This window comes from Sturnira hondurensis, unplaced genomic scaffold (assembly GCF_014824575.4).
Source record: "Sturnira hondurensis isolate 20B ecotype Veracruz unplaced genomic scaffold, ASM1482457v3 Scaffold0015596, whole genome shotgun sequence".
Classification (NCBI taxonomy): Eukaryota; Metazoa; Chordata; class Mammalia; order Chiroptera; family Phyllostomidae; genus Sturnira; species Sturnira hondurensis.
Window position 1 is genome coordinate 25,769,522 of NW_028088227.1, and position 22,803 is coordinate 25,792,324.

Here is a 22,803-nt window from a genome sequence, read left to right on the forward strand (position 1 = left end):
CGGAAACCGCACGACGCTCCAGCCGGTGGAGCAGCACCCGCCAGGGCTCCTCTCCTTTCAAAGGGGTTAAAAGGAGCAGTGAAACCCGCCCCGCCCAATTCCAGTGTGTCATCCATCCTGTCTTCCTGGGGAATGGAACGCAGAAGGTAGTATTTCCTGGTACTCTTGCAAGGGTCCCACACAGGTGCGAGAAGGGGAGAAAAGAACGTGTAGATTTGGAGTGAGGTTTTAGGGGGGCCCTTCTGGGGGAGCAGAAGTGCACTGCTGGCAGGAAGATGACAGGAGGGGGTCTGAAGGTGGGGAGAAGACAGGACGCAGTCCCCCTGGGACCGGCAGTGAATCAGGCCTTTGCCTAAGTGCCGGCCCTCCGACCTTGCAGCTGGCACTCCTTGGAACAGAGGACACCAAGGAAGGAACCAAGGTCCGCTTAGCACTGCTGGGGGTCCTGCTTTGGGTGCCAAGCTCCTGCTGCTTTTGTTTGAATTTGGGCGACACTCACCCCCTACACTTGGAGGCATGGATGGGTCTCAACAGAGACCCATGCCAGGGAAGGTGGCAGAGTCTTCAGGGAGCAGAAGCTCAGGCCCGAGCTGCGGTTTTAGACTAGATTGGGGGTATGGGGAGGAGGTTAGAGGTGAAGGGGGGGAAAAGGGAGCACAGGCGGGGCAGGCAGCACGGGAAGAGATGGAGTGCACATGACCTCGCCAAAGCACACCTTCCAAGACTGGTGGAGGGAACAGCAGGGGCTGGGCTGCAGGAGGGTGAGAGGTGCCATGTGAGGGGCACGGGGCTCTGAAGCCCGGTGGGGCTGGCCAGGAGCCCACCCTGCTGCTGAATGGCTGTGTGACTTGGAGGTATGATTGATCAGTTTTGGGGCAGAGAAGCAGGACCACCACATGACATGGTGTGTGTGTGAGACACGGGGATTCGACCTTAGGCAGACGCGTGAGTTAACTAAAGTCTACACAGGGCAGTTCCCCTGGGGCTGGAGCCTGGAGTTCTTAGGGGAGGGGGTCAGGAAGAAAGGGTGGGCAAGGAGTGGGAGACACAGGGACAAGCGGGAACCTGAGGCTGAGCTGGAACCCCCATCCATGTCTCCCCATCTCCAGGCCTCTGACTCACACAACTGCATGGAGGGTCCTGTAAGAAGGCTGGCGCCCATGTTCGGGGAGCTGAGCACACGCCTGGCCCAGGAGACAGGGGCTGCCATGGGGAGATCCAACAGGAGCTGGAGGAGTCTCGGCCCGGCCATGGTCCCTGCCATTCCAGACGCCAGCAGACAAGTCACAGTGCTGTGACCGCAATACCCCATGCCCTGCCCTGACCCCCCATGGGAAAAAGAATATGGCTGCACCTTGACATTGCCTTCCAAATCTTGCACAAATGCACACCTCCTGGCCCTGAGGACTGCACGGCCTGGGGAAGGCAGTCATGGCTTAGTAAGGTCCACCCAACACAAAGGCACCCCCCGGGCAAGTTACTTAATTCTCTGAGGCTCGGCTTCCTCATCTGAGAAATGGGAGCCATGACTCCCCCGCCAAATGTAGAACTGAGGGAAAACGCATGCAGTGCACCCCCTGTGACCCAGTGTTGGCTTCTCTGCCCCCTCCCCCCAAGGGAGGGTTGGGGAGCACTCTAGACTCTGAGCAGAAGGACGATATTCAGAGACGATCAACCAGGTGGAAAGTGGCAAATTAGTGGGAAGGGATGGGGCGACTCGGGTTTAGTAAGGCTTTAGTTTATACATTCATGACTACATGAGAGCCCTTTTTGGAAAAAATACACAACTAAGAAGATAAAATGATATAGCAAAGTGTTTATTTAGAACGAGAAAATAAATCACAAGCTACCAATTTTTTAAAGTGGCTAAACACCACCACCATTGCACAAATATATTTACACCAGCTCACTTCTAATATTCTTTTACCTACATCTTTGACTGTACTCTGCCTCTCTGACAGCCTCTTGTCATCTGCTCTCTAGAAAGTGAATTCAGTCTTTCCTTTAGAATCACTGACTGAAACGTTTCTTATTCTGGTGGAATTTGAAGGTTTTGCTACCACAGACACAACGTGCACTCAATGCCTATTCCTGCCCTGCACAGCCTGGCATCAGGACTGGTGACCCGGCGGCCTCGGGGCCGCTCTGTGCCCAGTGCTCCTCGGTCCTCCGAGGAGACGCCGTGAGCAGCCAGCGCAGGAGGGCTGGCTGCGCATCAGCCCCTCTTCGAGCCCAGGAACTTCCGGAGGCCCGGGCTTTTTCTCAGTCCTCCCCGACCGGTGCTGGGCCCTGAGATCCGGCCCTTGAATCTGCTGCACACCCATTGTCCGTGCCGCCGGGTGTCCACCACTTCCGCTTCATTCTGATCTGTCGGTTGTTCCGATCGTGGCCCTCTTTGCCACGATCTCGGGTTTCACACGGGTTCTGAGGGTGGCCATGATGCCGAGTAAGGCCACCTCCATGGCAGCCACCTCCGTAGGCAATGCTGAGGAAGAGCCGTTTCTTTTTATCAATCGTTTAGATGTTTCTTTAAACTTCGCCACTTGTCATTGTTTTTAATGTTGAGACATTTCTGGAGGAAGTGGCACGGCCACACCAACCCTGCCTGAGCAAGCACCGTGAAGGAGAAGTCGAGAGGGAGGGGACCGGGGGCCAAACAACTGTGGGGAAAACCTCTTACCCGGCAGATTTTCACAAAAGCATATGACCGTGTGGGCCCAGTGCCAGCAGGCACCCCCTCCCCCCACCGTGGCCGCAGGAGAGGTTGTGTAAGGGAGGGCCCTGGGGTCCCAGCTTCCAGTGCTTTCACAGTGGTTCTGCCTCCAAAGAAGAGAAGCTGCAGACAGGGCCCCACCTAAAGGTGATGCACAAGCAGCTTTAGGTGGGTGCCATGCGGGGGATGGAACCGGACACCCACTGTGCACTGATGGTCAGGGCTCCCCACGGAGTGGGGAAGTGGAGGCCAGACCGTTTTTTTGAGAAATACTGACGGGTGACCTGTCCCCATCAGCGGGGCCCTGCAAGTCACCTGTCGTGACTTCAAACACCTTGCAGTCTGAGAAGCAGGAAAGTGGACATGCCAACCACCAAGGACTTTCCATGGCCAGCTGCTGCAGGGCTGGGGACAGTTACTTGCTTTGGGGACATTGTGCCTTTGAGGTGACAGCAAGCTGCCCATCCAAGTAGGAGGTGGGTGTGCTCCCTCAGCACGTGCTCTGTTTCCCAGGGGGAGAAACAAGTAGCCCGTGTGGGCGGGGGAGGCTGGACCACCACGCCTCTCAAAGACCACCGGCTTGTCACTGCCCCTGAAACTGACACAGGAACGGCAAGCCCTCCCTGGCCTGGACGAGGACAGATGCACGTTTGTCCTTTTCTTCAGCAAGACATGTTTGCTTCCTGAGTATAAAACATGTCCATGGGGGAGAAAAAGGGAAGCCTTAACCTCCACCACCGGCTGCCCACTTCACGTCGCATTCCCTGCACCCGTTTCCCACTTGTCAGGTCATTTTCCCGGATTCTGGCTTAGGCCCGCCTTCCTCATTTGCCATGCAAAGGTGTCTCTGTCTTAAAAAGCTCACTCGAAGCATCATGCAAACTGCCAGGTCAGTTCCTCACACAGCTTCACAATGGGGGCCAGCTTCAGGAGTTCGGCAGAGGGAATAAAAGGCAGGAAGTCCCAAAGCAAAGCTCCGTGTTGCCAAACTCGCAGTGGCCGGCTAGCCCGGCTGCGGGCCGGGGACCCCACTCTTTACTGCCGGTCTCCCCTCCCCCACTCCCTTCTCCACCAACTTCCTTCGATGCCGGGCTGGTTCACGGTGCGTCTCCGGGAACCGCCGACTCGGATCCTTCGGGGCGGCGCCCCGGAGCGACCGCGCAGGCTCGGGCTCGGAGGGTGGGCCGCCCGCCCCGCAGCCGCCGCGCGGCGCTTCCTCGTGCGCCCGGAGGGGCGGGCCGGAGCCCGCCGCGCCGCGCCGCGCCGCTCGTCCCCCTCCTGCCGCGCAGGGCGCCCCCAGGAGGTCGCACGCCTGCCTCACCCGGGCCTTTCCAACTATGTAAACACCTGGTTTCCCACATACTTCGGAGTCTGTTAAGAAAGCAAACATTCAAACTACAGGCAGGCGTCCTCGCGGCGCCAGGGCGGGGGTCCGGCCCCCCCGGGCCTCGGGTTTCGCTAGGTCCCCCCAGCGGGTAGCCAGGCCCGCGCCGCCGCCCCGCGCTCCCGGAAGCCGGCTCGGCGCCGCGGGGACCCAGCCGGGGACGCGCCGGGAGCCCTGGGTCGGCTCACAGGGAAGTCCGGGCTGGAGGGGCGGGCGGGGGCGGGGAGTGGGAGGGGAGGGGCGGGCCGGTCTCGGGCGCACCCGGCGCCGCCTCCGCGGCGACCTGAGCGGCTCGGCGGACCCCGGGCCGCGGCCGGGCGCGCCCTGAGCCTCGGAGGCCCCGCGCCCTGAGCCCCGGAGGCCCCGCGCCCTGAGCCCGGCCATGCGGCCGCCGCCGCTGCTGTGGCTGCTGCTCCATCTCGGCGCTGCGGCTCCCACGGCAGGTAAGCGGGCCCTTGGCCCCCAGGCCGCGCGGAGGCGTCGCCCCAGCGGGTGGGGATGCGCGGGGAGCCCCGCTGGAGGGTGCGGTGGCGGCGGGGAATTCCGGGCCTGCGGCGGGCGAAGCCCGGGGACCGCGGGGCCCCGCGCCCTTCCCGGCGTCCCGGCGTCCCGGCCTCCGCGCCGCCCCCCAGCTTCTCAAAAGGAAGGACGGAACCCCGGGCCAGGGCCGCCCCCGCCGGCCGCCCCGACCGCTCGGCGCCTCCGCCCGCTACCTCGCCGCTCGGTGCCGGGGCCGCCGGCCGCGCCCCGGGATTCAGAGCCGTCCCCCGCGCCCCACCCCGCGGCCGGGTGTGTGTGGCTGCGGGGGTGAAACCAGGACGAGGTGGATGGGGGAGGCCCAGAGCTGTCCGGACCCCCGGTGTTAGGGGGCAGCGGCTGAACCAGCCTTGGCCCCAGCTCTGTGCCCACCCGGACAGCGCCTCCCCTGGGCTCTGCCTCTTCTTACCTCGGACACTAGTTGACCATACTTACGAGCCACTATTAACGATTTTAAGAAAGGAAAAACCACAGAGGTGTCGGGGTTGGGGGAGAACATTCTCTGTACGTGTGTGGTGGGGTTCCTCCCCGAGCAGCGACAGGCGTCTTGGCCGGACAGCAGGACGGGCCTGGTTTCCTCCGGTTTGAAGTTTCTCGGCTTCCTTTCTTCCTCCAGCGCCCCCTGCCCAGGCCCTTACATTCCGAGATCCTTGATAAGAGGGGCCTCACCTCCGAGGACCTCATTCTGGCTTTCCCCTGGAGTGGCCCCAGGGTTCTGGTTGGGGGTCTTGATCCCTGACTCCACACCCGCGCCAGCTTCAGGCTCTGAGCAGCCGTGGTCCGCACCCTCCCTGGGCCTCCTACAGGTGACTTTTGGGGTTTGGCAAAATGTTGGCAGTTACCCGAGCCGGGTGATGTGCAGGCAGTGGTCCGAGAGCTGCCTGTGCCGTGAGCACAGAGGTGCAGAGAAGGGTTTAGAAACGTCCTCTGGCTTTGCCACATTCACAGGGCACGTCCATCTTCCAAGGGCTTGGCTGCGGTGGACCCTGCCAACGCCTGGGGCTGTGTGGTGACTGGGGGTGATGGGGTCCCTCACCACAGACCCTTAGAAGAGCAGCTTTCTGTTGTATTAGCCTCTATTGTTGTGGCCCTTTGAAATTTCCTATCCTACACAATTTCCAAACTGGGATATTTTTAAAAGAAACTCTTCGTTAGTCGAAACACAAGGTAAAAGAAAATAGTAACGATAATTACACAGTAAACGGGTCACAGAGAAAAATGTCCCCACTTTTCCATAATTTACAAGTGTCCTTTAGTTTTAGTGCCCATGAAATTGCTTTTGTGGTCAGAACAGAAATAAGAAGGCTGGAAACAAATGTTATAAACGGAGACTTTTACTGTCTACCCTTTGGAGGGCGTTTAGAGCTGTTGAATGTTGCCCTTGGCTAGTCTGTACCGGTTCTTTCAGCTCAGCACTGGAGTCAGCTGACTGCCCAGCGATTCCGGACCTGTTTCGGCTCCTGTTTGGAGCGACCATAGCTGCTGCTCAGGTCTCCAGTGGGTTGGACCTGTGTGTGCCACAGAATCGTGTTGCCACGGTGTGCTCACTTGAGCACACGATCCTCCTAATGTGCCGAGAAGCCGCCGGGAAAGATGGCAAGCCCCCGGCCGCAGAAACCCACTGTGGAGGGTGTACGCCCATAGCTCCCCTTGTCCGCAATTTCGACAGTTGAAACTCCTCCGTGGTTGGGGTGTTTGGGACAAACTCTCTCAGTGACAGTAGTAACTACCCTTCCTGGGGCCAAGGTGCAGAGGCTCATAGATTGGACACCAATCTTTCTCAATTTTTTCTCCCATTCTTCTGAAGTAGATCACAGCCCTCGTTTCCTCCCAAACAAACCAAACCATCCCATTTTTGGAAGCAAAATACGGTCTGTATAAATGAGCTGATGTCCACTATTGGCTAAGGAGGGCAACTTCCTGGTTATGGCTGAGGATTGAAGGGATTTTAATTTTTTTTTAGATTGAGCACCTTTATCACGTGAGCTGGGCCAAGAGGGCCTNCTCAATTTTTTCTCCCATTCTTCTGAAGTAGATCACAGCCCTTGTTTCCTCCCAAACAAACAAACCAAACCATCCCATTTTTGGAAGCAAAATACGGTCTGTATAAATGAGCTGATGTCCACTATTGGCTAAGGAGGGCAACTTCCTGGTTATGGCTGAGGATTGAAGGGATTTTAATTTTTTTTTAGATTGAGCACCTTTATCACGTGAGCTGGGCCAAGAGGGCCTTTGATCACCCTCAGCAAGAAGCCTGCCCCTGGCCCCCCAGCACACAGCCGTGTGTGTGTGTGTGTGTGCACGTTCGCACGTGCGTGTGAATGTGCTCGGCCATCCCGGCCTGGTCTCCGAGCCGTGTGTGCAAGCTCGCCTTGCAAGGACTGCCCCTTGGGAGACAGCTGATGGTGGCATTCTTCTTCCTGTCACCACGCTTCTGAGTTTTTTGTGACTATGGTTGTTGAAAGCCCCTTCCTCCTCAGGTGTCAGCTCAGCCCCTGCACGCACCCGCTGTCCTTGCTGTACGCTCTCGGTGAACCCAGCATGGGCCTTTCTGGGGGCCTTACTGCGGGCCTGTCCCCTGTCGGTGCGTCGTGGGCAGCATCAGCCTCAACAACCTTTGTTTTGCACAGACAGCACTGGGGACCCAGCCGGCGCCCCCCCCCCCCCTCATGGATGGAGCTTCCCGGCTCACGATTTTGCCTTTTCTTGAGGCCGGAAAGAGCCAGGGATGTTTTCTCGCTTCTCCCCTGCAGGGTGCCAGGAGGTGGGCTCGCTGGGACCCATCACGATTGGCACTCGGCATCATGATCCACAGATGTCCAGATCTGAAAGGGTCTTCAAGTGCTAAGATTAAATGATGAACTTTGGTGATCATCGTACTGCATCATCTGTGTGTGTTGGGTGGGGGTGGGGGGGCTGTGCTGTGCTCTGCTAAGACCTGGGAGAGCCTGTTCTTGACTAGAAGTCTCACCGCCTGGGTCCCAGGTGGATCGGGCTGACAGGTTGGGGCAGGAAGGGGGTGCAGATGCAGTGCCGTGATGAGCGAAGGGGACATGCCCGACACCCAGCTTCTCTCTCCTTGCCGTTCACCGTGCGGGAATCTCCGCCCCATAAGCCCTGGCAAGAAGGAAGGTGGGGTGGGGCTTTGTACACCCATTTAGGGCTGTGATTTTCTCTCTTAAGAGCCGGGTGTCAGGGTGTCATCAGCCCCCCCCCCCCGGCAACCACCTAGGGGGACTGTGTTCCCTGTTGTTTCTGTAACAAGTGACCACCAGCCACGTGCCTTAAAGCGACACACTTGTTCTCTTATAGTCCTGCAGGCCAGAGGTGGGGTGCAGGTCTCGCTGGGCTGTGACCAAAGTGTTGTCAGGGGTGCGCTCCTTCTGGGGAACTCCAGGGAGACTTGTCTCCTTGCCAGTGCCCACCTCTAGAAGAACACTCTCGTGACTTCATTGGGCCCCCCAGATATTCCAGGGTAACCTCCCTGTGTTTAGGTCTCCTAAGTAGGAACTAGAACTTCACTGGTTCCCCTTTGCCACGAACCGAATGTGCAAGGTGGGCAAAAACAGGGTGCGGTGATTACAGTAGCTCGACTACATCAAAGGAGTGTTGCAGCCGCCCACCTGCATTTTGCCCACCCAGCGTATTCACAGGACACAGCCATCTGGGTGGGGGAGACGCTGTTCTGCCCTCGGCAGGGTCAGGCTGTTGAATGCAGTGCCTAGCGCAGCGCTGGGCGCCCGCCTGGGGATCACCAAAGCCGGGGTCCGGGGGCTGCCTTTCACCGGGCACCCGGAAGAGCCCCACCTGAGAGATCGTGGCCAGGCAGCAGCGTCTGGTGCAGCCTCCCGTGGGAGGTCTCGCATCCGGCCCGCACTATGACCGTGGGAGGGGTTGGCAGCGCTTCCCTGTTGCTGTGGAAACTGACTCGGTGTGGTGTTGGCAGGACCCTGTGGCATAAGTGACACAGGTGACATAGGTGGCAGGATCAGGGATCCCGCTGAAACCCTGCGTCCTAAACCCTGCCCTCCTCCCACTGCGGACAGCAGGAGCTGTGGCCCTGAATAGGGGCCTCAAGAGCCACCTGCCCACTGCCGGCTGCACCCCCGAGTCCAGAGCAAGGGGAGGGCGAGGCGAAGGCAGGGGAAGCCCTCCTGGGCTGTGTGCAGGGCTGGAGTGGAGGGGTGAGCCCCGGGGGCACAGAGGCCGAGGCCGCATGCTCTCCGGAGGGCCAGTGCCTGCGCGTCAGCATGGGGATGCAACAGCCCCCGGCCGACAGTGCCAGCCTTCCCACTGGGTAGCACTGGGTGCACCATGGGCCAGCCGCCTGGCCGTGGGCGTCCTGCGCTCAACGCTGCTCAGGTGTCCACTTGGTCAGCCCTTTCCAACGCTTTGATGCCTGTGCAGCCGTCACCCTCATTTTGGAGATGAGACAGGCAAGGCACAAGGAAGTTAAACAACCTGTCCAGCTCCCCCCAGGGTGCATGCGGCCAGGAACACAGGCAACCTGGTGCCAGAGGCCCTGTTCCTGACCAGAAGGACGCAGCCTGGCCGCCCCTTTGCCTGGCGACCCTGTTTCCAGCTCCTGCCCTCCAGAACTGTGCGCCCCAAAGTGTAGGTGGGGGCGCGTCGGTAGTGATGTGTCTCAGCGTCAACAGGAACCTGACAGAGGAGTACAAAGGGGTCTCTGAGGTTCCCAGAGGGGTGCCCAGCCCTAACTGAGCACTCGCCCTCTCCCTGGGAGCAGGACTCCAGCGGTCAGCTCAGTCATGGTGGGGTGGGGGGCGGGGGGGGCTTCGTCGGGCCAATGCGCCTGCCCTGAGGGAGCAGCCCTTCTGGCTTTCACGAGGCCTGGCATCAACTGGGACAAGTGTCACTGGCTCAGGAGAGACCTGGAGTGATGGTCAGCCCAAGCTTGTCGCTGTGGAGATGATGGCATGTGAACAGGTGGCCACAGACTCTGGGGACTCACCTGTCAGAAGGGGAGGCTGCGGGCCAGGGGCAGGCCCCTTGGCCCACGCCCCTCGGTACCGGACGCGCTCGCTGAGAATGTGGGCTTGGAGTTTTCGGCTTCGGGCTGCAGAGCAGCTGCTTTCCCACTTTTCTTTCTGCTCTTCGGGCGACTGCCGTTAAGCTTGTCTCACAGAAAGGTTCATCTTTACAGAGCTTTCTTGCCAGAGGGTGGGCTCTGGGCCAGGAAACCGGGGCCAGTCCTGCACGGTATCTGGGGGTGGGGGACTGGGGGGTGCGTGAGTCCCCGTCACTCGCTCCAAGGAGGGGATTTCTTGGGCAGTGGGCTGTTCTGGTGTTTGTGGTTCTCCCACATCCACGCTTCACCCAGGAAGCCTGTTGGGAGTGCAGGTGGCCTGGTCTTGGGGGGCCTGAGACTGGGGGACCCAGAGCTTGTGATGCTGGGGGTCCCAGAGAAACACAGCTGCTCTGATGAAACAGAGGTCTCGCCCTCCCACGTGCCTTTGGGCTTTGCACGCCTGCTCTGGTGTGCATGTGTGTTTGTGGTTTTTCACCCGATGCCTTGGTACAGAGCCCCAGGTTAGTGCATGTCGCGTGGCCACCGATTTACTCTGCACCATAGCCTGTGGAGATGCCATTATTTGCTCATGCTTTACTCTCGAAGGGGACACTGCCTGTAAGTGACCCACCTGGTCACGCTCGCACACTGGCAGGAAAACAGGTTTCCCAGGCCAGCCAGACTCGGCCCCCAGGGCCTGCCCGGAAGAGCTGGCACTTGCAGGTGGAAAGGCAGCCCCACGCCCTCTGCTTTCCCACGGGCTAGGTCAAGCGTGCATCCTTAGTCACAGGTGGGGCTGGGGACCCCGCCAGGGAGATCAGGTAGTGCCACTTCCGCACGTGGACAGAACCTGAGCTGTCCCATGGCAGCTTTTCAGTACGTTTGTAATTGATTTGTCTCCCTGCTCCCCTTCTCTCTCTCCCACCTCTTCCCCCACTTCTCTTAATCTGGGTCTCTTTCAAGACTCTCCTTCCCAGCTGCCTGCCCCTCAAAACCCGAAGATCCATCTGTACAACGCCGAGCAGGTTCTGAGCTGGGAGCCCGTGTCTCTGACCGGTGACGAGGGGCCAGTGGTATACCGAGTGCAGTTCAAATAGTAAGTGGATGTTTCTGTGGGCGTCTGCCTAGGAGTCTTGGGGGCGGGGGGAGCCCAGCCAGATGCTTGTTCCTGCCGCTTGGTAGGAGTGGGAGCTGATCCATGGGAATGAGTACTGTTCTCTGGCTTTTAAAGTCTCCAAGGACAGAGGATTCACAACCGGAGGCGTGGGAGAACTCCGCTGTCCAGCTGCACGGCCACTTAGTTCCGTGAAGTTCATTCTCTCATTTTCAGAAAATAGGCAACACCAAGGTCCTTAGTTGTTACTTGCTTCCCTCGTTCAATAAGTTAGCATTGTTGGCGAAGTCATTTTGTATCATCAAGTAAACAAAGTGAGAGAAAGGGCGAGGCCCAGCACCTGTGAGGATGGAAATGCTCATGCAACAGCCCAAAGTAGATAAAGCGACCACCATCACCGTCCCACCCCACCCCCCACCCCACCACCACCACCATCCTCCCTCACCACCACCATCAGGGGAAAAAAATTAAAAACTTAGCATTCATGAAGATGTACATCAAAGTGTATATTCACGTCCGTTAGCAGAAAAGGGCCACACTGTGTCACGGTAACTTGTACCTGAGCATTACTAGGCAGTCACTAAGCAGTGCAGTTGGGTGTCGCCTGCTGGCCGTGGCAACTATGTAAAGTTTAGAATGAATCTGTGGTCGAAAACGGGGGCGAACGTGGGGAAATAAGTTGTTAGAGGAGTGTGTTTCCAGGTGATTTCTTTTTCATCTTTAAATGTCCATTGTAACCGTGTTTGCTTAATAAAAATAGATCTAAACCAGGCTCGGGGGTCACCTCTGAGTCATATGTATCTATTCCTCAAGTCATTACCTATGTCACAAACACGATCACCCTAAGAAAGTGGGCCCGTCCCTGCGGGCCAGCAGGGCCACACTGGGAGCTGCAGTGCAGCGACCACAGCTTGCAGCCCAGGGCCTGGCAGAGCGGGGCTTCTGGCCCCCACCTGGGGTGCAGGGGGAGCTGGCCCTGCTCGGTAGCCAGCAAGCATTGTGCCCCAGCCCTGGATGAGGAGTTTTCATAGGGAAAAGCCCCGGCCGATGCTCTGATGAGCATTCCTCAACCCTGAACAGGGAAGTACGCCAGGGGTTGGCAGCGTGAGGGCCTGGAAAGATCAGAAATATTTTTTAAAGAGCTTTTGAGTTTCATGTCACAGTCTACCTTGTATCACCTTGTTTTCTTTTTGGAAAGCATTTTGTAGGCAATTTTTTCAGGCTAGAGGTTGGTTTTGGTAACAGAAACCAAAGCTGGAGTGAACGTTGAATGTCCCTGTTTGGAAAACTTACAAGGCCACGAAAAACTGAACAGGCTGATTGTGTTTTTGTTCACAGCTACAGATTGGATGACAAAAGACAGCTTTGCTTTTGGTTTTGTTTTAGACACTTTTACTTGTTTTGGGCCTTTAGTTAATTAAGGCAATATTGGGTTGGCCAAAAAGTTCATTTGGTTTTTGTCCCCACGATGGCTGTAGTAGTGCTTAGTTGTCTTTAAGTTCATTTGAAACCATTTTGATAGATTGTATTGTGACAGTTGTCCTATCAGTGTGCATTAAAAAAAACATCCAAATTGGTGAATTTTTGTACAGCCATTTTAATATTGAAGATGGAAGAAAATCCTACACAACATTTTCTGCACATTATGCTTTATTATTTCAAAAAAGGTAAATACATAGCTGAAATGCAAAAAAAAAAAAAAAAAAAGATGTGTGCAGTGTGTGGAGAAGGTGCTGTGACTGACCGAACGTGTCAGAGAGGTTTGCAAGGTTTCCTGCTAGAGGTTTCAGCTGGATGAGGCTCCCGGGCCGGTAGACAGACCAGCTGGGGTTCACAGCGGTCAAGTCGAGGCAGTAATTTAGAACAATCAACCTCATGCCATGTGAGAAATAGTTGATAATACTCAACTTATCCAAATCAATGAAGTTACTGGTGAAAGTGAAAAATACGTCTTATATTACAGAAAAAGCCATATCGACTTTTTGGCCACTGCAATATAACCAAGTGGAAACAACCCACATTCATCTGTGGACAGATGAATGATAGACAAAACGTGGTGTATTCCTACAATGGGATATTATTCAGCCCTAGAAGGGATAAAATACTGGTACATGCTGCAACATGTATGATGCAGATGTGCTAAGTGGAACATACTAAGTGGAAGGAGCGAGTCATGGAAGATCAGGTGGTGTATGATCCCATCTGGCCGGCAAGAAGACGTTCCCATGAAACGTCCGGAAGAGGCAAGTCTGTAGAGACAGAACGCGGCCAGGTGGCTGCCCAGGGGTTGGGGATTCAGGGGAGAATGGGGCGCGGCTGCTGATGGGTGCCAGGGTTTTTGGGTAGATGGCGAAAGTGTTCTCAAACCGATTTTGGCGGCCACGGCACAACCCTGCAGAATATACCGCGCGCTGCTGAGTCTGCACGTTCAGTGCGTGCGTCGTGTGGGGTGCGAACTGGGTGTGGACGCAGCGGCCTTTACGAGGTCAGCTGGAAGGACACTGCCACGCCCCGTGGCGGAGAGAATCCTGGGAAGTGCAATCTTCTTTCTCGTTGCAGCGCCTCCGGCAGTGACTGGTTCGACCTCCCACCGTCGCACTCCCACAGGGTGAACTGCTCGAGGATCGCAGCTACCAAGTGCAACCTCGCCCCAGCCGGCCAAGAACCGGCCTTCGAACCGCAGTACAACCTCTCCCTGCGCGTGCGCGCCGAGCTGCGCGGGCGCGCTTCTGTCTGGGCAGAGGTGCCGTGGTTCCAGCGCTCCTTGAACGGTGAGTGAGCCCCTTCCCTCCCTCCTAGGGGACCCTTGCAGCCCTGCCCCTCGCCCTTGGCAGCCCGCAAAGAGCTGGGGGCGCAGACAGGGTGCCCAGGGGACGGGATTCGCTGAGACTCGAGGCCGGCAGACCGCGGCCTGCGCGCCGAATGCGGCCCGCCGCCCTGTTTCTTAAATGAGGTTTTACTGGAACGCAGGCACACCATCTTCTAACGCGTTCCCTGCGACTGCCGGCCCGCTGCCACCGCAGAGTAGTTGCAGCGGCGCCGCCTGGCCTGCAAAGCTGAAACCTGCCCAGGCGCCCCCCTGGCGAAGTCTGCCGGCCTCCGCACTGGAGGGCACGCTCACGCGGGGGCTGTTCTGGCACGACCCCTTTTACGTTACGGAGAGACTGTGCTGTAACTCTGCAGTGCCCGCTCGCCTTGGGATTCAGTAGAATCTGGTGCCCGGTGGCGGGAGGGGCGCGAGAACCCAGCGATCCCAGCTTGTTGCTCCGAGGGTTCGTTTGTTGCGTGGGCCCCCCTCCCAGGCCTCTTCCCTGTCTGTGGTTCGTGCAGACACACGGTGTGGAACTTACTGGGGTCTGGATTTAAACAAACAAAATACAAGGCAACTGAGGAAATGTGATCGCTGTCCGGATTTTCTTAGTCGTCACCCAAAGATAGGTTTTCATTACTTTAAGAGGAAGGAAGAGAGAGAAACATCGATGTGAGGGAGAAGCGTGGATTGGTTGCCTCCCACACACGCCTGGTCCGGGATCCCTCACCCCCAGACCCGAGGGGTCAAACCCCCAACCCAGGCTGTGCCCTGATGGGGATCGAACCCACAACTCTTTGGTTAGGGGAGCCGCTCCAACCAACTGAGCCACACCCAGCAAGAGCGCTCTCTAGATACTTGGTGGTAGATTATGCCATTGTTTGTTTATGTGTTTTGTAATGGTATTTTGTTTGTTTTTTTTAATTTAAAAATAATTTTACTAATGATGTGAAAGCAGTATTTTGAAAGCAACGTTAATGAATATCTTTCACTCTTTTAAAAGTTTTTGTCTATGTTTTTTAAGGGGGTCCTGTCATTTAGAGACACCTACTAATGTTTAGGGACAGTAACTACTTTGTGGCTGCCTTTGTTGACAAGTCCAGGAGCTTTGTCCCAATCTCCTGTGTCTGAGATTTCCTGCACTGAACAGCTGATGTCAGCAGAGGCGAGAGGTGACACAGCAATGGGGAGCACAGGTGTGAGTCTGTGTGGCCACACCTCACAGTGCGGGCTGCCTGGCCCGTGGCCACCTCTCTGGAAGGAAAAGATGTTGGCAGCCATCATCCCCTGAGTCATCTGTGCTCAGAGAGAAGGCAGTTCGTGCCCCTCCCCCTTGAGAGGGTTGGTGTCAGGTTCCAGACCCAGGGCCCCTTCAGAAGGGCAGGTTGCTGCTGCTATTGCAGCAGTTCAGGGGTTCAGCAACCTAATCGTCAGGGTGTACCCCGTTTGTTTGCCTGTGCAGGCCTCTCTGAGCTGGGAGGGCCCAGCCTGGACGGGCCCAGCCTGGACGTTGACCTGAGTTGCTCCAGTCAATGACACATTGAATGCTTGCTTGATAAGGGCTGGTCCTTCCATTTCTAGCACACAGTGAGCCACAGCCCTCGGCTAGCAGGGACCGCCCAAAAGCCGTAGCCAGCAGACTCCCAACGGTAAAACTTCCCACACGCCGCACGGCAACATCCTGCCTCAATAAGTGGGGAAACACACATGTTAAAGTTCCATGAACACCACTTCTGTTCGTCTGTAGATAAATTATATGCTGGAATTATATGCCAGAATTATATGCCGAAGTACCGAAGTGGTAGGTGAGGGCTACTGAAATCTTTCCACCTCAGCAGGCAAGTATGGCCTTGGTTCACCTGCCGGCACTACGTCCCTAGAAACCTCATCAAGGTGGCGCATCCGTTAGGAGGCCAGATGGCACGGCTCGTGGCCGGCGTCACTCCTGACCGGGAAACTGCATTTCAACTGGGACAGCCTGAAATCCTGGCTGGAAGCCCTACCCTGGGCACACCCTTGCAGGGCCCCTGGAAGCTGCTCTTTGTGAGGTTCTGAGGAGGGGGGTTGACTTTGTGGCTCTGCGGCCAAGGGAGCTCCTGTGCCTGCCCAGTGTGGGTCTTCTCACACCTGCGCTGTCCCCAGAGAGACCCTGGGGACTCGCTCTGCCGGGTGGCTGCTGCTGCAGCTGCCCTGGGGCCTTCTCAGGCCCACTTGTGTCCCTGGTGGTCTCGTGTGCCTAAGCGGGACCTCATCGCCTGCATAAATCTGTGTGTGCTTGTGTGCACACCACGTACGTAAGATGCAGTGGACATGCACACTGTCTGTGACATAGCCTAGTGTGTGTGTGATTCCTGCCCTGTGCATGTCCAGAGTGTGCACGTACACTTACATAGTTTTGGTTTCATTTGTAATTCTATTCCAGTGACCATCGGGCCTCCAGAAAACATCCGGGTGACCCCGGGACAAGGCTCCCTTACCATCAGCTTCTCCCCACCCTTCAATGTTGCGCCCTCTATGGGCCACTTTTCGTATAATGTCCATTACTGGGAAAAGGCAGGAGGACCCCCACAGGTAAGAGTGTTTTTTTTTCAATTTTTGATTTTCTTTTCTTAGAGTTTCTAATACAGCAAAAGAAAGTAGACCTTGAAATGGACGAAGAGAACAGGCCACCCAGTGTCGCCTTAGAGTCTGAGACCTAAACCAACTTTTTCAACTAATTTTTTAGAGAGAGGGGAAGAGAGGGAGCGACACACCCATCGGCCGGGGCTGGCGGCCTTTCACGTTGTGGAATGACGCCCAGTTCCTCCTCACTTGGAGGGACGCCTCTGCCAGTCCATCGGGGCAGGGGGCCCTCTGTCTGATGTCACATGGTCCCCGTTACCTGGGGTCCAGACGTTGCTGACATACTGCTCATGGTGCCTTTGCCACACTCTGGAGTTGGGAGAAGGTTCTGGCGGGTCAGTTTCTGCAACAAGGAACCCACCCTGACAAGCTTTAACTGTATCAATCCCTTGGGTTTGGATGGTTGGCAAAGCGGGCCCGTGGGAACAGGTGGGAAGTCCACTGGAAGGACAGAGAGTGTCCAGGGAGGAGAGGCAGGCGACCAGGTGGACAGAGGGGCTCATACGTCTCGCAGGGACAAAATGACGGCTTTTCATCACCTGCAGGGCCCGGCCCCCCACGCCCCATTTATCAAGGTTTCATTACCTGTGTGAACGTCAGGATTCCGAATCCCAACATCATCATCCTTTTTATAATAACAATAAGAGCGTGTGTGCATCAAAGGCTTTCTTGGTGTTTGCACTGGGTAGCCGCGCAAGGTGTGTCCTCCAGGCCCCTGCTTGCCCAGGGCCAGCCTCCGGCAGCCCTGGGCTCCTCCCCGCTCGCAGTCTTCCTCCTGCACCCTTGGCATGTTCTCCTTCCCATCACTGCTTCGAGATGGGTCTGAGGTCGCCAGGATGGCAGAGCTCACAAAAGAACAGCTCTCTGGGTGCAGGGCCGGGGGGGGGGGGGGGCCCAGATCCCAGGCGGGNGGGGGGGGGGGGGGGGGGGGGGCCCAGATCCCAGGCGGGCAGTTTCCCAGTGATGGAGTGCAGGCTACACCACTGTTCCCAGTGACTACCGTGTATTCTGCTGTCTCGGAAAACAAGAAAGCAGTCCCTTATAAGAAGTCTACGTTTCCGTAACATGGTACATTTTTTTCTCATTTTCCTGTGTAACAGTGACCTTTGTCCAGGACGAGGGGGAGCAGCCAGGGGTGGGGACGAAGCCCCGGGGGTGGGCAGGGCTGGAGGGGGTGGGGTGGAGAGGAGCTGGACCCTCCGAGGACCTGCTCATGAATAGCCAAGGTCATTTTGACCAAAACTGTGAGAGGAGCCAGCGCGTTGTAGGTGGGCCTGAAAGCAGGTTGGCTGTGAAAGGCACGCTCTTTTCCTAGAATGGTTTATTTGCCCTGTTGTCGTACTTGAAGTATCTCAACTAGATTAACCACAAACTACGAAATGCTCATTTTAAAGGAGAAAATTCCATCCTAGAAATTGTGTTTTTGGACCCCGAGTTCCTGCAGGGGGTCCTCGGGGGCCCTCAGAGGCTGCCCTAAACCCAGCGGCATCTTTCTGCACACCGCCTGCCCGAGGTCACACCGCCTGCCCGAGGTCACACCGAGACCTGCCCGAGGTCACACCGCCTGCCCGAGGTCACACCGAGACCTGCCCAGCCCCACCGGCTGGGGTCTCCGTGCAGCCGCGCCGCCTGGGCCCGCGCTCCTGCTCTCGCTGCAGAGTGCAGGCGTCCGTGAGAGGAGGGAGGAGCTGCCCGTTCACGCGCGTGGCTGTCGTGTCTCTCACGTAGGTTAAAGACGGCGTGGAGAACAACTTAATTGAGCTGAAGGACTTGAAGCCTTTACGAGTGTACTGTTTACAAGTGAAGGCCACGCTGGTTTGGAATGCGGGAACGACGTCCAGACAAGGCCTTTTCAGCAACGTGTCTTGTCATGAAACAGCAGCAGACGGTGAGAGGGGCCTTCTGGTGCCCTTTCTGAGCCGGGAAGGAATGCTCCTAGAGGAGTGGCGGTGGGGCACACTCGTCAGGGTGGGGGTGACGGAGGGGGACGCAAGGACAGGGCGAGAAGGCGGCTCCTCCGTGCCGCGGGCCTGTGCTGACGTCCCTCGCCCTGGCATCGTTTTTTAAAAACATATTTTACTTATTATTTTTTTAGAGAGAGGGCAAGGGAGGGAGAAAGAAAGGGAGTGAAACATCAGTGTGTGGTTGCCTTTCATGCGCCCCCTGCGGGGACCTGGCCCATGAGCCAGGCATGTGCCCTGACTGGGAATCGAACCGGCGACCCTTTGGTTCGCAGACTGGTACCCAGTCCACTGAGCCACACCAGCTGGGCCTGGGGTTGTTTTAGGGGTGCCTTCCGAGCTGTGAGCTGAGTGTGTGGGGCAGGGACGGGCCCATGTCTGTCCACTCCACTGGGACAGGAATACAGTTACAGTCGGCAGGAGAAAAGTCACCTGATGTTTGTATCAGCTGTGGGCTGGCCCTGCATTCACTTCTGTGTTCTCTCTTCAGCCTCCACCAAGCTCCAGGAAGTCACCCTGATCACCGTGGGGACCTTCCTGTCCCTGACAGCCCTGGCAGGGGCCTGCATCTTCCTGACCCTGAGGTACAGAGGCCTGATCAAGCACTGGCTCCACACTCCGCCAGGCGTCCCCGTCCAAATAGGAGAGGTACGTGCGCGCGCTGGGCCGTGGGGGTGTTGGCACCTCGAGGACCCAGTGGGCAGAGCTGTGGGCAGAGGCTCAGACTGAAAGCGATCTGGGGTGGTCTCTGCAGTGGCGTGCGCGGCACCCTTACCCACAGCTGTGCTTTTTGGAGAGCACCCACAGGGAGGCCTGGCTAGGGCCACGCAGGAGACAGAAGTCGGGAGCATGAGCTTTGGGGCAGATGGGGCGCCCTTAGGATTCTTCTCGAGTAAATGCACCCAGATCTGGGAGTTCAAGGCTCTGCATACCAGGGCCCAGTGGGGGTCACTAAGGCTTCGAGAAAGAAAAGTTGGGGGGTGCTTCTGCACTGCCCCAGCCCCCAGGCTCTGTGAGGCAGCCGGGCCCCTGGGGACAGTCAGGGTATTGTTAGGATTTGCAGCGGGCTGATAGGAGAATATTTAAAAGTATTTGCTTCTGGGGGTCACACAGCGGTGGCTTCATTGGGAACAGAGTCTTCCTGTTGCCGCCAAATGAAGAGGAGGCAGACGCAGCCCCAGCCCATGAAGACGGCAGTCCTTCTAGAACAGAGGGTCAACCTCGTGGTCACTGGGGACCACATCAGCCTCACGGTGGCCTTCGAAGGGCTGAAATAATTTGGGGACTGTATAAATGTAACTACTCCTTCACTGTTAAGGAGTTGAAATTACACTCGGCCCTTTGAGGGCAACTATGAGGCTGATGTGGCCCCCGGTGAACATGAGTTTGACACGTCTGGAAAGAGCGCTAGTCACCTGTTTCCTTCACGTGTCGTGAGGCATCAAAGTGCCCGGGCACCGGGCAGACCACTCGTGACGTCCCGGCTCGGGCTGCCCTGCAGATACGGTGAGACTCTTCCATGGGTGGACCTGGGACAGTCAGGCTCACGGACACAGAGGAGAATGAGTGGGGGGTGCCAGGGACCGGGACGGGTGTGGCTGGGCCACCAGCGTGAGGCCCAGAAACCCACTGCCCGCTCGGGCCACAGCCACTCGCGCACAGTGCCTTCAGTTTGGTTAGGAGAGTAGAACCTGGGTGAAGGGTTCTCACTGCAACAAACCCCAAAGTAACCAAAGGACGTCCCTGTTAAAGTGACACACCAGCGTCAGAGCCTGGCCGCCCACCGCCTCCACCATCACGCTCACCTGGCGCCTCCTGCCCGTTGGTCCTGTGAGCTTCAAATCTAGAACCCAGAGTCTTTCCATTCACTTTTCTGGGAAAGAGGAAAATATCCATCACAGGCCACCAACGTTACGTGACAGTAACATCATGTAACATGACAGTGACAGTGACGAATCCTGTGTCCAGGGCGCACGGGATGCTGTGCCTCCCTAGTCAGCAGCTCCAGTCCGGCTGTGTTTCCAGGGCTGGGCACTGGGGTCTCTGCAACCCACTGCCACTGGGGCTGAGCCTTCAGGCTCAGGAGCCAAAGGGACAGTTGGGAGCAGAGAAGTGTCACTTTACAGCGAGGGCTCTGCCTGCTCCTCCTGGCTGCGCCTAGGCCCGGGCTGCTGTCTGTAACTTCCCCCGCCCCACCCAACCCAGCCCTGTTGGGGACACAAGACCCCGCTTTCTCCTTTGCTGAGAGTGAGTGTGGGGAATAATTCGTACCCCTGCACCCCAAGCCACAGGGCAGAGCTCGCTTTCCCGAGGTGATGGCCCTCCCCGCCTTCAGAGAGTGACCTGGGCGGGGCCTGCGCTTGGGCCTGAGCTGCAGCGCAGCAGCGGGTCGAGGGGTGCTGGGTTTAGGGGTGTCCTGTTGGCGCACAGAGTAGGGAGTTAAACCTGAATAAAAGAGGGTGGCGCCAGCTGAGTGGAAGCTGTGGGGCTGGGCCTTGGGGCTGATGGGCTGACACCTGTCTGCTTTCACCCTTTTCAAGTACTTAAGGGACCCGAAGCAGCCAGTCCTCGAGGCCCTGGACCGCGACAGCTCGCCCAGGGAGGACACCTGGGACTCCGTGTCCGTCCTGTCGGCTCCCGAGGAGCAGAAGATGCTCCCAGGGACTTGGCACCAAAGCCCCGGCTGTCCCCAGCCCGCAGGAGCAGACTCGGAACTGTGACGGTGCTGCTGTCCTGTCGGGACGTTCAGAGCCCCGGACCCCACGGTCCCACTGCACAACAGACGTCCGTGCCCCCGAGATGGGAGGGTGTCATGGGGGAAGCAAGTTTATTCTTCCTTTAAGAATTTTCTAATCATGTGATTTTCTCAGATGATTCTACAGAAAAATTAAGATTTCTCCTGAACACTAAAAAGACACGTGATTATTTCTTAGCAAAACGGCTCTGGGACCCCTGATGCGCTTTCTGTTCATCGCTGGTCTTCCCCCAGCAGGTCACAAACCTGTCCCAGCCTGTCCCCGAAAGGGACACTGGCGGTCCATCACATTCAGTCTCTTGGCTTAAAATGTGATGACCCCTGTAAATACTTTCCTAGTAATTTAAGGTTTTCTGGTTGTTGTTTTTTTTTTTCGAACTATGAATAAAGGACTGTGTAATTGTTAAAAGTCTGTGTGAGGTTTTTTCCTCTCCACTTTGTCATCTTAGTTTGGCCTATTTTCTGCACAATTTCAGTTTTAAAATTGCTACAACTACAGTTGTGTTTTCTGAAGTGACACCCAGAGAGCCGCCCAGACCTCACGGTCACTCCTCCAGCACGGGTACATCTGTGGCTCGATCCCTTGCAGAGGTTTGAGAGGTGTCTCAGGTGTGGCTCGGTCAGTTGGAGCGTCGTCACAAAGCCGGAAGGGTGGAGGGTTCAATTCCCGGTCAGGGTACACACCTGGGTTGCCAGCTTGATCCCATGTCAGGGAGCATGTAAGAGGCAACTGATCGATGCTTCTCTGTCACATCAATATCTCCCTCTCCTCCTCCCCCCCTCTCTTGGATCAATGAGCATGTCCCCAGGTGAGGATAAAAAAAAAGTATAAAAGGGTTTTCAGAAGCTGCATCCACGCCTCCTTTACTGTGAGGGGCCGCAGTGGCTGACCGGCCGTGGCGAGCACCCGCTGGTGACAGTAGCCAGACCCACTGTGCTGCGAGGCTTCTGACCGCGCGTGAGGACGGGCTCTTCTGTTCCAAGGACGCGGGCTACAACCTACATGCCTCAGTATGTAGGAAATGAGCGTGTCACCCCCCCACCCCTGCCCCTACCACACACGCAAAGTGACACGGCTGCTGTGACGTCTGCTTCAGAGAGAAGCCCCCCCACCAGCAGCCTGATGTGACAAGGGGAAGATGTGCTGACTGTAGGCGCCGGAAGCTTCCAGCACGAGGTGACGGAACTGCATGCATGTGTGTGCGCTTTCAAGCTCGCTCGCTCGCTCTCGGTCGGGGGTGGGGGTCTGTGCTGGTGGTGAGGAATTGGCTCTGGGGGCTCAACTTTCTGGCCAAGGTCTGTGTATCCTGCCATCCAGGGTGACGAGGTCAAAGGACACCCAGGCAAGTGCCCTGGGAGGCCTCTGCTCCACCCGCTGGGTGCACCTCGAGTTGGGGCGGCTGTAGAGGAACAGTGAGAGGCTGGACGTTGTGAGCACCTGCCTGGGCACGTGTAGGAAATGAGAGGTAGGGGAGCATCCTGTGCTGGGCCAGGCACAGCCCAGGGAGACGGCACGGAGGGGACACAGAGGGGACATGGAGGCAGCCGACAGCACAGGCGGAGGTCCAGCCCCACAGGAAGTAAGTGGGCAGGTTGGCTCCGTGAGAGCTGTCGAGTGTTGGGGTCCAACCTCGGCAGGCCTCAGTGTCCCTGAAGGATAGACAGCACAGGCGACTAATGAAGAGTCAGACGCCCGACTGGATGCCGGAGAACAGCCAGCCTCTGTGGGTCTGACCGAACCCTCAGAGTTCGATTTAAGCTTTATTTTTTAGAGATTGTTCCATAACATTAAAGGAACAGGTGCGTGATCAGTTAAGCAGAAAAAATCAATACAGAGGTAACTAGGAAAAGTACAGGAAATTCCATAGATTCAGTTATG

General features: G+C 57.1%; 1 protein-coding gene across 1 annotated transcript; it reads left to right on the forward strand.

Moving 5' to 3' along the window:
• Positions 1-4,435: 4,435 nt before the first annotated feature.
• IFNGR2 (interferon gamma receptor 2) lies at positions 4,436-21,336 on the forward strand. The gene is made up of 7 exons (XM_037065285.1): positions 4,436-4,540; positions 10,627-10,759; positions 13,337-13,548; positions 16,009-16,157; positions 17,937-18,096; positions 18,660-18,817; positions 20,710-21,336. The coding sequence occupies exons 1-7, from the start codon at positions 4,480-4,482 to the stop codon at positions 20,887-20,889; spliced, it is 1,053 nt and encodes a 350-aa protein (XP_036921180.1). The 5' UTR covers positions 4,436-4,479; the 3' UTR covers positions 20,890-21,336.
• Positions 21,337-22,803: the final 1,467 nt, after the last annotated feature.

Coding starts and splice junctions, on each gene's coding strand:
- IFNGR2 (XM_037065285.1), top strand. CDS start 4,480: ATGCGGCCGCCGCCGCTGCTGTGGCTGCTGCTCCATCTCGGCGCTGCG. Junction 13,549..16,008: donor GTTCCAGCGCTCCTTGAACG/GTGAGTGAGCCC, acceptor ATTCTATTCCAG/TGACCATCGGGCCTCCAGAA. Junction 18,818..20,709: donor TCCCCGTCCAAATAGGAGAG/GTACGTGCGCGC, acceptor ACCCTTTTCAAG/TACTTAAGGGACCCGAAGCA.